Source organism: Glycine soja, chromosome 10, assembly GCF_004193775.1.
Source record: "Glycine soja cultivar W05 chromosome 10, ASM419377v2, whole genome shotgun sequence".
Lineage (NCBI taxonomy): Eukaryota > Viridiplantae > Streptophyta > Magnoliopsida > Fabales > Fabaceae > Glycine > Glycine soja.
Window position 1 is genome coordinate 40,482,182 of NC_041011.1, and position 16,719 is coordinate 40,498,900.

Here is a 16,719-nt window from a genome sequence, read left to right on the forward strand (position 1 = left end):
TTTGCTCCTTCCATAGATCAAAATTTTGGCTTAGATCAAAAGTACTTCCTGTTAACATCTTGAGCTAGACAATCTCCAGCCATCATCACCAGCAGCAGGACAATCCCTAGTACTTGGTTATCAGAATTCAGAAATGAGACCATTGCCATCATCACTTCAAATCAAAATTTTGGCTTAGCTCAAAATTGATTGAGATATGTTAAATGTAAATAATGTTTTCTTTGATGGTAAATAGCTTTTTTTATAACTAATTCATTTAAACCTATAAAACAAGTATAAAAAAAGCCAAAAAGTGAAAATAGAAAAAGGAAACAAGGAAATTCAATGAAGATCTTGACAATTTGACTGGATTAATTGTAAAACATAAAGGCAAAAGACCTTGATTTGTAAAGATGAAAATATTATTTTTGTTCATATTAATCTGTTGACGTAATTATGTTTATTACATTGCAGCTTACATTAATTAAGTCTGTTTAACTTTTTTGTGATAGAAGCAAGTTTTTATCTCTTAATAGTATAATGAAAGATAAAGTCTCATAAATGTCATAATGTTTTCCCTTAATTTAAACTCGTATTTTTCTTCAAGGGACACATCAAAATTGGGATTTGAATATCGAACTTTTAAAGGTTCGAACTCCAAGGGATAAGCAGATTCAGTGTAGACAAATATTTTTCAAGTGATATATTGTGAAGGTAATCTTCTGAATATAGTTCTATCTATCCTTTGGGATATCAATTATCAGGTGTGTATTAGAATGAGGCTAGTAATACTTACTACCTAACTATCATTCTGTTTATGAAAAGGAAAAAGAAAAATTAAATGGTTCATATCTCAATGAGGATGAGTGGATTGAACGAGGATAAAGTACCTCCTGTTATCTAGTTTTTTTTTTTTTTTCTTTTGAAAGCAGTTTGCCATAGTCCAAAATAACTCAAAAAGTTCATTTAGGCAAAGCAAAAGGAAAAATAATCTACAACAGATTTGCACACTAAAATGAAAAAGAGAAGTCTTTGTTGGCCATTATAAAATCATAATTCAAAATAACCAAGGTCCTTTAAGGCCATTATTATTTGATACAACTAAAGACAAGACTCTGGTTACAGCCCCCTTTAAATTAAATTGAGATACTGTTAGGAACCCCCATGCCAGTTAGTCCACCTTTACTAGAAGGATAAAGCAAGGTGTATGGCATCTTAACTGGACCATACCGGTTTCTGAATTTCTCATCACTATTCATTCTCAAGATCCTTTCCTCAATATCAGCAAGTTTTTTGCCAAACTTCTCAAAGGCTTGCAATGGCTCAGCATCAGATGTCCAATCTGGAGTGTCTCTCTGCCCAAGGTAGACCTCATCACTAGAATGTTTGGACAAGATCTCTACAAGTGAAATGCCAAGAACAGCCAGAAACTGTGAAGTAACTGTTTTCAGATAAGCCTTATCAGGATTCGCCACAAGTTCATCGTATTCAGGAGTTCCTTTTTCTGGCATGAATCGCCGGCTTATAGCCGGACGACTCGGTGGGAAGCCTCCATATGGATATTGTCCAAAGTTGATTGCAGCATGGAGAGCTGAGGCAATCCATATGATAATAGTGCAAGTCTGAATCAGCTCTTCACATGTCTGCATCTTTGGCCACCAAGGCTCATCTTTCTTGTCACCATGACCCACCTCCCTTATTTCCTTCCACCAAGATTGAAGTTCAGTATCTTTCTTGATAGTGTCATCCTCCTTGTAGTAAAAGGAGCAGTAGTCCTTAACCCATGTCTTGATAGCAAACCAAATCTCTAGCCCATCAACTGCAAAAGGGTAATCCTCAATCAATAATCGAAGGCCATACGGGGAAGTTGAGTCCTTAACAGCCACTCCTCTGAAAGAAGCAAAGATACAACAACTGATCAACAACAAAATTCCTCTCACTTATATTAATATGATACCATCCAAGTTATTCTGGTTATACTTGTTTAAACTAGACAAGTTGAAATATTGCATGATCTGTTGAATTCAACCATATTCAGAAAATAAAAACAATCCATAATTAGCAATGGCATTTTGCTTGAATGGTTTACCTCTTGACAAGGTCTTCAGGCAGTGCCTGCTCAGGGAAAACCCAGTCCTTGTAAAGCACAGATGAAAACTCCATAGAATACTTAGATGGACAAACTGTTAACTCTAGAGCACCACCTGCATTAATGAGAATCTGTCGTCCGAGTGCATTTATATTCATGGTGTCACGAAAGTGAGGATGCAATAGCTTATGAATAGGGTGAAGCACACTAAGGTGCCTATTTGTAGCTAAAATAATTGGCTCAATGACTGCATGAGTATGCAACCTGTGACACACACACATGATATATCTGAAGTTAATTTGAATAATATAGACAAACTAAGATTGTGGTTGGTTTATCTGACAAAGTTATACCAGTGGCTGATAAGTTGATGATAGCCTGAGTCAGCTACCACTACATAAGCTTTGGCCAGTTGCCAGAAGGAGTTTTCAATGCCTTGTTCCACGGGCGTGTAAACTTTACTTATTGCACCATATTGATCTCCCTCAGGATGAGGCAAACTCAACTCAATGGCTAGTGGCTTCAAAGTCCCACTATCTTGCAAGAACAGAATTGTCCTGCTTGCATACATCTTTGTAGAAGTAGAGTTTATCCTCTTCACGTATGGTATCAATGCATCGTGGAGATCTAAAATGAACAACCTCCTTTCTTTAATTGCCTATTCAGCCAAATGCAAATAATTAGCATGTATTACACATTTGGTAACAGTAAAAAAACTTACACTGACTACAAAGCTTTCACAAAATTTTATTGTGAAAAAAAAATAAACACAGCATGCTATCAATCTTGAATATCACCTCATCTACTGTGAATCCTTCCAGGTTACTTTCGATGTGTTCTTTGGTTATTGTGCTAGTTTGATTACCGTAGATTTTGGGATCTAGCTTGCTTGCTGGTGGGAACTCCTGCAGTTATATAGGACAATTGTGAGGGGAAAGCAATCAACATAGACAATTCTTCATTGGGAAATTGATCTTAAAAAGTTTAGGAAAGGTGAATTTGACAATCATGACAGTGATCCTATTCTTTACTTGAATCCAATTATTATCAATTAATTAAAAACACTTGGGCTTACTTGGAGACCACGAATTACAACAGGGTTTATACCAGCCAGCAACTCCCTACCAAATTCTTCATCAGTTTGCCATGCCGATTTATCCACTGCGCCAAAATTCAAATCATTAAGAACATCAACATTAAATAGGAATGGTATGCAAAAAATGCATGATTTGCTTTGGTTTTGCATGCAAACAACATGTTGAATTACCCATCCATTTTTACTATACCTGCAATCACTTGAGGCACCGGAAATTTGAGAAGCCTTTGCCCGTCAGATCGGAAAATTTCCTTAAGCATCTCTGCAGGGATGTTATCCCTAACTTCCGTAAGTATACCCTCAGGCACCTCAATCCCACCTTCATAGAGTTTAAGTACATCTTCAAATTTGTCAAACTCATTAGGGGTGCTGTCGAATAGAGATTCAAACTCCGGTTTGAGAACTTGAACTATGGATTTCAGTGCATAGGCAAGAAAATCCGCCATTTTCAAGTGACCAAATCTTTCATCCCTTGGAACATAGATGTCTAAGCTCGAGGCAATATTCAGCCTACTCTCACATTTAGGATCTGCCAACAATATAACAGAATAAATTGACAACTCCACATAAAATATTTACAAGTTACAACAAAGTAGAACCTTAAGCTTACAAATGAATAACATTTCTTGCTCAAAAGGACAGTGTAAGCTTTTCAGTTAACCTGAAGCATAACTAAATAAGATATGAGTCATATGACAGTGATCAAATACAACGATACCTATCTCAAAATTATAGTATGTTCCACAAACAAGGGTTGTGGGAGGTACAAAACTGCTAATTGGGTTACTTTCTTTATAACACATTTGATTCACTAAACATGAAAGAGGTCTAACAATTAATTATATGACTTGCTAAGTTACTTACTAACATCACGTAGGCTCAATCACCAAGAGCAGCTTACAATATACCTTGGCAATGGAAACACAAACTATATTAACATGCAATTTATGTCCTCTACCGAATCCTTGAGTTGTTCTAGTGCTTCTACAACGCCACATTTTAAGTTCCACTAACATCACAACTACATCTTCATGTTATTTTCCAAAACATTCAAAAGCAGACTTGAATGAATAGCAAAACAACAAATATGAAAACCTTACCTGATTTGGCCGGTGGTCTACTAGTTCTTCCCCTACGAGGGTAGGGGTAATCCTTAGACCCTCCTAGAGTAGGACGAGCATGTTGTGGACCCTTATCCGGATTTCCCAAATCATTGTAGAGAGCATAATCATAGACCCTGTCCCACTCTTGGAGCTGACCCTTCCCATTACCTCTTAAATTCTCCAACTCTTCTTCTCTGTACTTGAGTAGTGGCATTGGTGTTTCACTTGGAAGGTATGTCTGCAATTAGTATAAAACATGTAACTTGTTGTAGGAGTAACTAACTTTAAAAATTGTCACATTTTGTTTAATGTGTTTATAGTTGTACCTTGTTGGAGAAGAAAATGCGATCCTTTTCATATTTATCAGCAGGGTATACCCAAGAGTTGCAGATAAAGCGAATGACACCTTGGCCTGGAACATCTTCAAGTGTCAGGCTTTTGAGGTAGAACTCACTATGATGATTGTTCCTTATTATAAATGCTCCTGGTGTTCCTATCTCCTCATCCCACTCAAATGTGACCTTGAATGCTGCTTCTCCTGCTGTCAAAGGTGCTATTGTTGTGATCCAGTCTTCTAGATAAGCAGGCTTCCCAAGTTTCCCCTTCAACCCATTGCCATTCCCTACAAATATTCACAAATATCATTTCAAAAAATTTAAATCAGTGATCAATGTTACAGTTAAATATGGTTTTGACAAACTAAATACGACAATTTGTTTTTAGTCCTTTAAAAAATAATTTTTCTTATTTTGATGCTAGTATGTTTCAGACGTGTTCATTATCCCTTTACAAATAATTGTTTCTTTTCAATCTCTCCTCTGGAAATATCATATATAACATATTTTCATAAATAGATTAAAAATATATTTTTGATGGACTAAAAATAATATTATCTTATTTGTAAAGAATAAATTAGTAATGATATGATTCATATTCAAAGACATGGTTAAGTTTTTTTTAAGTAGTAGATGTAAATTGATTAAACAATATAGATAATTTCTAATCAGGTTGCTTAATCTTAAAAAAGAGAAATAATAGATTTAAATAATTGGCTGGTGGTAGTAGTCAGTGGGAACTAGGAACTAGGAAGTCATTTTCCATAGCACGGGTCTTGACTAGTGACTCCTGAGATTTAATGCTATAGAACTTAAAATTGAAAACGAAACGTAACAAACAAATTAAATTCAACGTGACAAACGACAGGGTATGGACTCGTAATACCAGTAGAATAATTGAACATAATAGAATAAATACGAAAATTATACATAAAAAAAAGGTAGTAAGGAAGCTTACCTAGAAAAATCTGTTGGCGTTAACTGTTAACGGATGACTATAAATATATAATTTCTGTGGAATGTACTTATAATAATAATATTAAATTATTAAGCATAAGATAAATTGTTATATAGTCATTGGCCGAAGACTATGAATGTTGACTAGTACTATGAATGAATCATTCTTTATTCCGGAGTCGTACGAAATCGTCAGCAATTCCAAATCACATGTATTTCGAACAGTTTGTTTTAAGGAATAATATTATATTTTCAGGAATTGTATTATCGAAAATAGTATGCTTTAAAATATTATTATCTTAAGCATATTTGATTGGTATTTATAAAAAAATTAAAAAATAAAATTTATTTAGTTCAAAAAAATAAAGTGAAAGAACAAATAGTAAAAATATGTAACTGTTACGATATTCACAAATTTACTTTTTCAAAAATAATTTTTTATACCTTTAAATAAACAACCTTAATATTTCATCTGTTGTCACTTGTTTTATATTATTTATAATTTATTGAGAACGTGTACATACCCAATTTGAATATGATCTAATGCAAGTTTTTTTATTTGTTAAATAATAATTTAATCTATTTTTAAAATATTTTTTTAAAATAAGAAGTGATTGTTTCTTTTGAATTAAGTAAATAAAACTAATATTTCTTATGTAGATATTTTATGTTATTGAAATTGAAAAATGAAATTACAACTTACGAATGCTTATTTTTATTTTTCAAAACTACTTTCCATTTTTTTTTTTAAAAAAACTTATTATATATGAATAGTAAAAAAACCATTTAAAAAATCCCTCTTTTCAGATTTTAAAAGAAAAAGCTAGAATATTTCTCAGTTATTTTCCTACTTACTTGCATGCACCGAGTCATCTTCTTCCTCTGTTTTTTTTTTGGTAACATCTTCCTCTGATTTTATTATCTAAAAACTAATTTTAATTTTTTTTATAAAGTATAAAAAATAAAAACACAATAAAACCTAAGTTCTACTCATAATTTCACTGTCTTTTTTTTTTTAAAAAAAAAAAAAGTGTTTGGAAACACTACTATATTAGAAAAACCGTGTTTACTGGGTAGCAGAGCTGCTATCAGAACTAGGCTTGCGATTCCCTCTATGCTTCTGATTAAAGGATTTGAAGAAAAGAAAAAATATTTTGAATAGAAAGAGTTTATGTAAGATTTGAAGACAAAAGATGACAGAAAAAAAAATGAAGAGATCCAGATTTTAGTTTTCTTGTTGAAGACATTATTATATTGCAAATTTAGCGGCAGAGGTGGGAAGTGGAACTGACCAGGGTCAACGTTGACAGAACTTACGAGCTGAAGAGAAACTCGTTTCCCCACAAACTCATGAAGACGATCAAGAAACGAAGCACTGAAATCGTTGAAGTCCAACACATTCTTCTTCATCAGCACCACCGTCCCTTTCACTCGGTGCCCTGGCCCGTTGTCGTCGTCTCCGGTGGTGGTGAAAGCGTTCATGATGTTCTGAAACATTCTCAGGAATCGAAAAGCAGCAGAAACAGTAACTAACTTTGTTTCGTTATGTGAATTGTAATTGTGAAGAAGCAACTAATGTTCTGTGCTTTATATAGACGTACACACTGGGACAATGTTAACCGACATCCTGTCTTATAGACAGAACAACTTCTACTTACTGCACAAGTTAACCCACTCTTTACTTCCTTTACTTTTTAGTTTATTATTATTAACTTTTTTTTTTATTAAAATTCGTGATAAAATACATTAATAACAACATATTTTAAAAATTTTAAGTAATGAAACTCTCAATACAGAAAAGACTCACATGATTAATCTTAACGGTCTTATGTGTTAGGATTAACACAAGAATATTAATTTGTAAAAATATGGCCTACTTTTTTAATTAATTAGTTTGACTCGTTATGTAGGTCGATTAAAATTACATTATGAATTATTTAATCCGTTTTTTATTATTTTAACAATTAGGTGATATAAATTGATAAAAAAATAAAGAACATAATAAATATACAAATTGTAAAAGATGCCAAATTATATCATAAATAAGTAAAAAAATCCAAAGATCATAACTTGAACTAACACGCTAATAATTTAAAAATCGTTATCATCTTATATTTGTGGTTCATACAATTAAACAGTCTATTCTCAAAGTCATAGTCGATTATATGTGGTTCATCCAAAAATATACTTAAATCATGTAAAAGTCCCTTTAATGATAATTTCTTATTAGTTAATAGTATTTATTAAAAAGAGTTCAAAACACTAGTAATGTAAAAAATTTGCAGTGTTTTTTTAGAGGATTTTTTTTTACAGTGTTAATTAATAAAAATTAATTATTATGTTTTTTCATTATAAAATTTGATAAATTTATTATATACAGTTAGATAGCTGTATTTTTTTTTAACATATATGATTTATTTTTTTAAAATATAGACACTAAGAAAAATAAATAAATATTAGTAAAATTATTAATTTAATCATAGGTTTAAGTTAAATTTTTAACCTGACATCACATCTATTATTTGAAATATAATTTGATGTCATAATCTCGTTAAAAACAATATTCTATTGCAAAAAGTATTAAATAAATTATATCCTACATATGCATACGTTAACGTTCAGAACATTTTCCGGAAAAAAAGTTAATGAATACGGAGTAAGCAAATTATAAATTTAAGAAATATACGATAAAATTTTCGGTTTTTTATCGTCTTCAGTTATGGATAATAGAGTGCACGAATTAACAAAAGTTCGAACCATCTAAAAAGTTAAAGTCGATCTGAACATGAAAAAAATGGGTGAATTTGTAGAGTTACAAAACCATATGTGGAGTTATCTAAGACTAAAGACAATAATAAAAATATACATAGCTGTATTTCGGGAAGCAAATCAGGTTGCTGATAGTCTTGCAAAACGTGGTCTTTCATGTGGCTCCAGAAGTTCATGTTTTTCATAGACCCCCTGCATGGATCCGTCTAACTTCGTTAGCAGATATGTCTGCTTTTTTTTTCCTTTTTCGTGGCTTTTAGGTTGGTCGTTTAGCCCCTTTCTGTACCACAAAAAAAAAAAAGACAATAATAAAAATATTTTATGACATTTGTAAATATTTATTGAACATCTATATTTGGTTTGGTTGTAATATGTATACTCGTATAATGAGTATTTTATTTACCTGTTAAAAAAATTAGGGTAAAATATAATTTTTGTTCTCTTGTTTTTTTTTTAATATGTGATCTTAATTTTTTATTTTTTAATTGAAATATTTTATTTTTTAATTTTAAAATATTCATAATTTTATCTTATATTTTTTAATTGAGACATATCGTTTTTTATTTTTTAAAAATTTATAATTTTAATTTTTGCGGTAAATTTGAGAGTTGATTGATGTATTTTGTAACCATTGATTAACATGCATTTATTTATTATCTATTTGATAAATATTTTTTTAATTATTTAATTGCTAATAAACTTAATTTATTAAAAAATTAAAAAATACACAGCCAAGTCTATAATTGATGGGACTAAAATCATATATTTTTTTAAAAATAAGAAAATAAAATGTTTTAATTAAAAAATATGAAAATTAAAATCACATATTTTTAAAAATGAAAGACACATTGTGTCAATTAAAAAACAGAAAAACTAAAATTATATATATTAAAAAATAGAAAGAGAAAAAAATACATTTTAACCCAAATATTATTCACTCAGTTATCGGTTTACCATGGTGAATAGGGAAATGAAAATATGAACCCAACCGGGAAGCACATAGTTTTGAAGTAACTTTTGTTCTGCATTTTTTCGGAACTAATATATTTTGTTTTTGGTTCTTTTATTTCTAGGTGCATATATGAATTGAAGTTAGAAATATTATACACATATTTCAATACAAATTCAAATAATAAAAGTAAAATAAAAATAAAAATTATAATCTTTTGATAAAAATATTTTTGGCTCAAAATTCCGATTTCTAAATATGCACTACATCTATTCCGCGTTTGGATGTTCCCACTTGGCGGTGTCCCAGGCTTGGCTCTCCTTTACAATATTCTCACATGCTACTTTTTTCATAACTCTTTAATCCTTTTGTTTTTACTCTTTAATCGTTAGATTTTGGTGCCTCTATTTCACATATTGATTTTGGCACTTTACGATATCCCAGACTTGGCTCTTTACAATATTCTCATGTGATACTTTTTTATTTTATGTTGTAGTGATCTTCGCACTTTACAATGTTCTACGCTCTTTAGCAATATTCTTTTCCTAACGGAATTAATGCTGGAATTAAATTCTGAATCTTTCTAAACGCTGTACTATTATCTACTAGAGTGGAGGTTAAACAACTTAAATTATGTACCTAATAACTCACTGAGATGAAAATGAGTATTTTCTGTTTTTATTTTCTTTTTTAAAAAGGTGAAAATACATTTGTTTAAAATTTAAAAAATATATTTTTTAAAATGTTTTTAAAAACAAATAAAAAACTGAAAACTAAATAAATATTTTTAAAAGAAATAAAAACCTGATAACACATTAGAGTATTTTTTTTAATAAATTAAGTTTGTTGGTAATTAAATAATTTTAAAAAAAACATGGTCATGGGAATTATAAATAAACACAGTTAACGTTTAAAGAATACATGATTAATGCTTGAAATTAATCACAAGAATTAAAATTATATTTTAATATAATTTTTTCTCAATTCATATTTTATAAATCTTGAAAATTTAAAAATAAAAAATATTTTCAGAAAATAAAACAAAAAATAAACACTTAAACCAAGCCTTACTAAGTTATTAGTTCCACAATCAAGCCGATTTAAGAAAAATAAAATTATGTGCTCGTGAGTGGGTTTCAATAACGCGCTAAGTTTGCTTCCTACCAAATTTCCTTCCATGCCTTAGCATTAACACCGAAAAGAATGGACCTAATAATTTAATGGAAATTTCAATTAATTGATTCTTGTTTCTTTTTTAGCAAGTTAATTTATTAAGTCTGTTTAGCATTAATTATGGAGGTACTTAAATGAATCTTGAGAAATTTTTATTGACGTTAAAATATGAATCAACTTGAAAAAACTCACCCAAAAAGACTTGACATATCCCGTATTGAATTGAATGGTCGGTCATCTTACGAGTTAGTCAACTCTCATTCCTAAGAACTTTTGCTTGTAGTTATCAACCTAAAAATAAGACTAGATCTAGATCATGTCCAGCTATTGAATGCAGCAAAGAGAAAGAAAAATATAGATCATGTCCAGCTATTGATTATCGAGTCTCATCTAATTTATGTGTCATTCTTACGATGCATCTTAGGTTTCATCCATTAACACATCCAGGGTTGTGTATAAATATTTTGGAACCTAAAACAAAAATGTTAAAAAGAAATCTTTTTTTTAGAAAAATTTTAAAGAAACTTAGTATATTATATAAAATATCAATTTTTATATTAATCTTCTAACTTTTTTAACTGTAAAATCATTGATAAGAATCATTTGTTAGATCCAAAAATCCAGAAGGAAAGAGGTAGAATACAAAATAGATATATTTGTAAAGAGGAAAGAGATAGGATGCAAAATAAATATAAAATAATTTGATTAATTTTTAAAAATAAATAAGAAAAATATATTTAAATTATTTATAATAATACTTACATCTATATTTAATATTTGTGGTCTTATTAATAAAAATAATACCAAATAATATATCATACTATAACTTAATTTATTATTTAATAATTAAAATTAATGACAAATATTTCTTTAAAAAATACATAAAAATATTGAGATCCTAAAAAATTGAAGAGCTAAAGTCGTTGTCTCAGTGACCTAGTGGCTTACACGACCCTAAAATACATAATTATATATATTTGTAAGGCCAAATAACATTTTAATTCTTATAATATATAGTGGTTTTCATTTTGATCATCTTTAAGAAAAAATCTGTTTCAGTCTTTATAATATTCTTTTTTCTATTTTATTTTAAACTAAGAAAAATTAAAAGGACAAGCTTGATGTTTTCTAAATAATCAAAACTAAAATCCATATATCGAAAAAAAATCAAAACTAAAATCTACAAATTTATAGGAATTAAAGCAATAGCATTAAGGATTAATGAAGGTCAATAAATAAATATGACGTTCGTGTTAATTTTAACATAGCTTTAGCCATGAAGGTCAATGTATTCATTTACAATATGTTAATTTACACGTCCAAACAATAAAAAGACAAAAGAAGAAAATGCATGTTAGTGTATGTATCAAATATCAACATTCATCTTAAACAAATCGAAACTGTAAAAGAGAAAATATGACATGTTTGAAACTATGCTCGCGTGTGAAAGATAAAAAAAAATAAAAAATAACATGTTTGAAACTACGCTCAAACTCACATCCAACCCTCATTAACATGAAAGCTAAACACACTATTAACCTTTATTTTATTTTTTTTATACCGAAAAACACACTATTAACCTATCTACTTAAATACTTGTAAAAAATCTTTTTTTTTTCCGGAAATAAGTTATCCTCATATAGATAAACTGATCCAATTCAATGAAAATTAGAAAAAAAAATCAATTTAAATAATTGAAAACAAAAAAAAAACTGAAAATCAAACGATCAAAATTTAGGAAAATCGAATTTTCTTATTGAATTTGGTCGGGTTTCATTTTCAAGACCAATCAAATACCAACGAAACTTATATATATTTATATGATTTTAGTAATATCACCGTGTTTATATTTTTATTTTTTATATATTTATAAAACTATCACATATACCTAGTTAGAAAAATATATTTAATTAAGAATAATATTTATTAACTATTTGAGTTAAAATACATTATCAAGTTTAGCAAATTTATTTTTAATATAATTTATATTAAAAAATTATACTATTATTAGTTATATAATAACATATAAATGAAATCTTTGATGTTTTAAATTATTTTTTTATTAAATTTATTATACATCTTATTGTTTTTTTGATATTTTCTCACAAAAATAAAAGATTAAAACTAAAAACCTTTCCAATCCAAATCAATTTAAATTGGATGAGATCATATTAACATTTTTAAAAAACCGATTAGATGATGAATTGAAAAAAAAAATGAAGTGATTGGATCAGATAAATTTTTCTTTCAAAACCAATCAGATTCAATCTGTGAATATTTCTAACTGAAAGTCACGAGATTAACCTTCAAGACGTAGAAATCATTTAAATATTTTTTCTTTCCCAACAAAATATTTTCTATACGTATGGCTAGGTAAAAAAATATAATCAAATATAAAAACAAAAGTCAATAAACTTTCTAAGAAAATCCTTTAAATGTTTCAACTTTTAAGAAATAAAATTAAGATGTAGAATGCATGCTCTACATATAATCAAATATTTGTTTAACTTGCTATTTGAAAGCAACTGTCCAGCCATTTTCAACAGAGGTGCTTGAAATTCTATCTCTTTCCTGGTTCCTCTTTGAAACTAAAGCAAACTCCTGTTAAAATTGCAAATCAATAGCATGAATACTTTGCGAAGCTCCAAAATTTTCACAGCCGACCAATCAAGAAAGATGAAAGCTTTCGAATTTTACACTGATTGCAAGTTGCCTGAGAAAATGTTCTGCCATTACCATTCGAACTAGAATCCCATGAGGCTGACTTGAAATAAATCAAATCATCATTTTGCCGTTGGAGAATATGAAGTAACAGTACAACCGATCCAACATTCTCCATTCAAAGGTTCTTGCAACTGACAGCGCAAGACTTGCAAAAGACAGTAATTCACAAAGACATAAACTGTTGCAAAAAGACAAGATGAGAATAGAATATCAAACATTCGTTTCACAAATAGATTCTGATTCCTCACACACTCTTATGTATGAAGTCACTGGATAATCTTAATGAAGCTTCTGAAAGGCTCAAAGTCTGCCCAATCTCTTCTTGCACAAATATCATATTTCATAACAAAGTACCGAATGAAAAAAGGAGAAAAAAGTCCATCCAAGGACAAGATAGTGCATCCTCGTATCCATTGTTTTGTTTGAACTGCCTATTCTTGGAATAAATTCTGATCCAGAGTGGTAAATGTAAGATGCTTAAAAGTGTGAATAAAATCAAACCTTTCGGTGCTAAGCATAATAGAATGACCAGCTTGAAAGAATGCATCAACTTTTATAAATAAATTTATAATAAATTACAAGTTACACAGATTCCAAACACACTTCACATGAGTGGCTGAAATCTTTCACACAGCAGTATATGACTTTAGTTTCATATCTCCGATGGGGAAGAGCAAATTTGATAGTCTATTAACAACTCAAGCAGTATTCAATCAGAGGAGAATGAATAGATTTTTTAAGAGTAAACCTGTTGAAGCAAACACTGACCCGCCACACAGCCTCTTAATTATTTATTATCCATTTGCCTGCCAACTAACCTCTTAATCATTTGTTATCCACTTGCCACCAACCTCTCAAACATTACAGACAAGGTAGAACCTTCAGAAAGGCTAGGAATGCCCTGCTTGCCAATCCCACTTAAGGTCTGCAGAAAACTGGGCAAAAGCAGCTCTCGGGTCACCATTTGCAACAGACCAGTAATATTGAGCAGTTTCATTATCAACATGCATGCTTCTCTTCAAGGATTCAAGCACTTTTTTGTTGCTTTCTTCTGAGGAAATTCTGTTTGAAACATAGGCAGTCCTCCTGTCTGGTAAATCATTGGGATACAACACTGCTACTTCTCGTTTTGCATAGACATCCAGCTCAATAAAGCATGTTCTGTTAATAAGAATATCAGGATTACTAATAGGGATCAATAACCTTTCCCTTGAGTATATGCCATGGTCACTCATCATGTTGTTCAAGCGCTTTATATCCATTACCTGTCAAAACATAAAAGATATCATCCAATGCAGTTAACCAGCAAAAGCCTTGAGAAAAAAATGGAAAATATTAAGTTTAATTTCTATGCCCTGCCAAAGTTTACACTCTCCGGTCTCCACCAATCAGAAATCATGTTAGATATATTTTGAAGGTAGTAATTATAAAATTCGACAAACTTATCAATTATCATACATGTCAACTTGTAATAGGATGATAATGTAAAAACTTTGAACTGTTCTTGGGTGAATAAAATGTGGTAGAATGGGGAGGCAGCCCCAATACTACTGAGTAGGGTGTCAATGGCATTCAGGTCTGCCAGCAAAGACCTACCTAGAGAATTACTGCACGAATGCAGATTTACCCACTTGCAGCTACTTGGTATCTAGGGATTTCCCTGAAAAGAATTGTCCACCAAGTGAGATTTTAGTGGCATCATGGAATCGAATCCACATCCATGAGGAGGATGAGAGTTAACTTTTGCCAGTTAGTACATACTACATAGACTATTTGCTTGGAAATATTTCACAGCAAAAATGGTATTTGAAAATAGGTTTTGGCTTTCAAGAGGTTCATACAAGTATTGATTGAAAAATTAAAGGAATCATTGGTTATAAACTTATAATTCAGTAAATTGCGTTTCAGAAATGCTCGTGTCACTTGAGAATAGGCAAATTCTTGAAAGTATACTAGCCTCACAAGTCACAAACAGTAACCGTGCATTGCGGTTTTTCAATTAACAAGTGAAAAACTAGCAGCCTAGGATTACAATGCAGGATGGGTGAAAAAAAGAAAGGACAAAACTTACATGCAGTTCTATAAGTGCTGTATGTGTTGTTCTCCAATTAAAAAAGGCTTGCATTAAGGGATTATGTATAGTCCGAAACTCTAATCCTAAATTTCTAAATACAGCACTTATAGACTATATAGACTTGAATTAATAATGAAAAGTTAAAGCCTTACCTGAACGGAGTACTTGACGGCGAGACTGGCAACGGTGTCGCCGCGAGTAATGTGATGGGAGACGGCGAATTTGGCGAGGGAGTTGTCTCTCCAGAAGCTTCCAGAGAGTGGGTTGCCGACGACGTCGTTCAGTTTCCAAGGGGCGACGAAGGCTCTCGTTACCATGTCCCGCTGGGAGGCCACGGAGTTCCAGAGACGACACACGCAGCTGGCACGTGCGAGATCGGGGATTGGAAGGTTGTCGAAGATGAGGCGGAGGATGTCGGTGGAGGAGAGCGCCGAGAAATAAGAATTCATCGGTGAAATCACGGTGCAAGAAGAGGTGGTGGTGGTGGTGGCGGAGGTGGAGGAAGATGAGGGGAAATTGGAATTCATGAGGTGCCTGAAAATGTCACCGTCGTCTTCGTCGCAACAACAACCCATTCGGATGGGAGTGGAGTTAAGTTGCGGTCGATGTTGGCGTATGTCCACAACGAATGAACCTAGATTTTTTAAATCATTATTATTTAAGAATCTAAATTTTATTTTATTTTTTTATGATATTAAATAATAATCAATTAATATCTCCTTTATTTTCATCCGCAATCATCCATCAACTCTATCCAACACAACATTAGAAATCGTACCTACGTTGAAGACAACAAATTGGTACGAAATTATTTCAAAGAGAAAATAAAAGCAAGGTTAAACATGACATTTCACCCAAAATCGCATTGCCTATCTACTCCCACCAACCACGTTGAAGACAAAAATTACCCTATGGACTTCACAACTTTGAACTTAACTCTGCCACAAGTCTCTCGTACCAAACCCGCAAATCACATTTTTGTCTCCAAACCGAGCTTAAATATATGTTTGTATTGATGGCAAGGGGTGGGGTGGAATGGAATGGACCTAAAGTTTATTGTTTGGATTATAAAATAAAAAATGGAACATAATGGAAAGTGATAGAGCTCATTCTTTTTTATTCTATCAATTTGAGACTCTTTTCTTACCTCTCAAATTGGGGTGCATTCTATGGAATGATTTTTCTTGTTCTCTATTTAAGAATAATTTCTCATTTTACTCCTTCTACCTAAACATAATATAAGCAGAACAAAGGTGTGGATGAGTTCTGACTTTTGTGGCAAAGAAAAGGTAGATATGCAAAATTAGGTGATGATGGGGTTCGATGGTTTCGGAAGTGGAAAATTATCATTTTGATTGTGACTCAGATGATGATCGGACTCTATTAATGGCAAATTGATTATATGGGGTTTCTTGTCTAAGACTAACATGTGGTTGGCAAAACAAAAATTGTGGTTAGACTTCAATTGTAG

At 31.1% G+C, this 16,719-nt stretch overlaps 2 protein-coding genes across 2 annotated transcripts; both read right to left on the reverse strand.

The window, feature by feature from the left end:
- Positions 1-981: 981 nt before the first annotated feature.
- LOC114370204 (probable linoleate 9S-lipoxygenase 5) lies at positions 982-7,155 on the reverse strand. The gene is made up of 9 exons (XM_028327490.1): positions 6,852-7,155; positions 4,594-4,889; positions 4,265-4,505; positions 3,355-3,693; positions 3,144-3,229; positions 2,866-2,973; positions 2,422-2,726; positions 2,069-2,332; positions 982-1,869 (listed from the first exon to the last, which is right to left on the reverse strand). The coding sequence occupies exons 1-9, from the start codon at positions 7,054-7,056 to the stop codon at positions 1,116-1,118; spliced, it is 2,598 nt and encodes an 865-aa protein (XP_028183291.1). The 5' UTR covers positions 7,057-7,155; the 3' UTR covers positions 982-1,115.
- A 6,552-nt stretch (positions 7,156-13,707) lies between these two features.
- On the reverse strand, positions 13,708-15,893 carry LOC114369179 (F-box protein At1g55000-like). Its single transcript, XM_028326370.1, has 2 exons — positions 15,401-15,893; positions 13,708-14,439 (listed from the first exon to the last, which is right to left on the reverse strand). The coding sequence occupies exons 1-2, from the start codon at positions 15,821-15,823 to the stop codon at positions 14,065-14,067; spliced, it is 798 nt and encodes a 265-aa protein (XP_028182171.1). The 5' UTR covers positions 15,824-15,893; the 3' UTR covers positions 13,708-14,064.
- Between the last annotated feature and the right edge of the window lie 826 nt (positions 15,894-16,719).

Excerpts from the sequence above, each read along its gene's own strand:
- LOC114370204 (XM_028327490.1), bottom strand. The coding sequence starts at position 7,056 with ATGTTTCAGAACATCATGAACGCTTTCACCACCACCGGAGACGACGAC. Across the intron at positions 2,974-3,143 it reads TTGTAATTCGTGGTCTCCAA|GAGTTCCCACCAGCAAGCAA; the intron begins GTAAGCCCAAGT and ends ATATAACTGCAG. Across the intron at positions 1,870-2,068 it reads CCTGAAGACCTTGTCAAGAG|AGGAGTGGCTGTTAAGGACT; the intron begins GTAAACCATTCA and ends TGCTTCTTTCAG.
- LOC114369179 (XM_028326370.1), bottom strand. The coding sequence starts at position 15,823 with ATGGGTTGTTGTTGCGACGAAGACGACGGTGACATTTTCAGGCACCTC. Across the intron at positions 14,440-15,400 it reads CCGTCAAGTACTCCGTTCAG|GTAATGGATATAAAGCGCTT; the intron begins GTAAGGCTTTAA and ends ATGTTTTGACAG.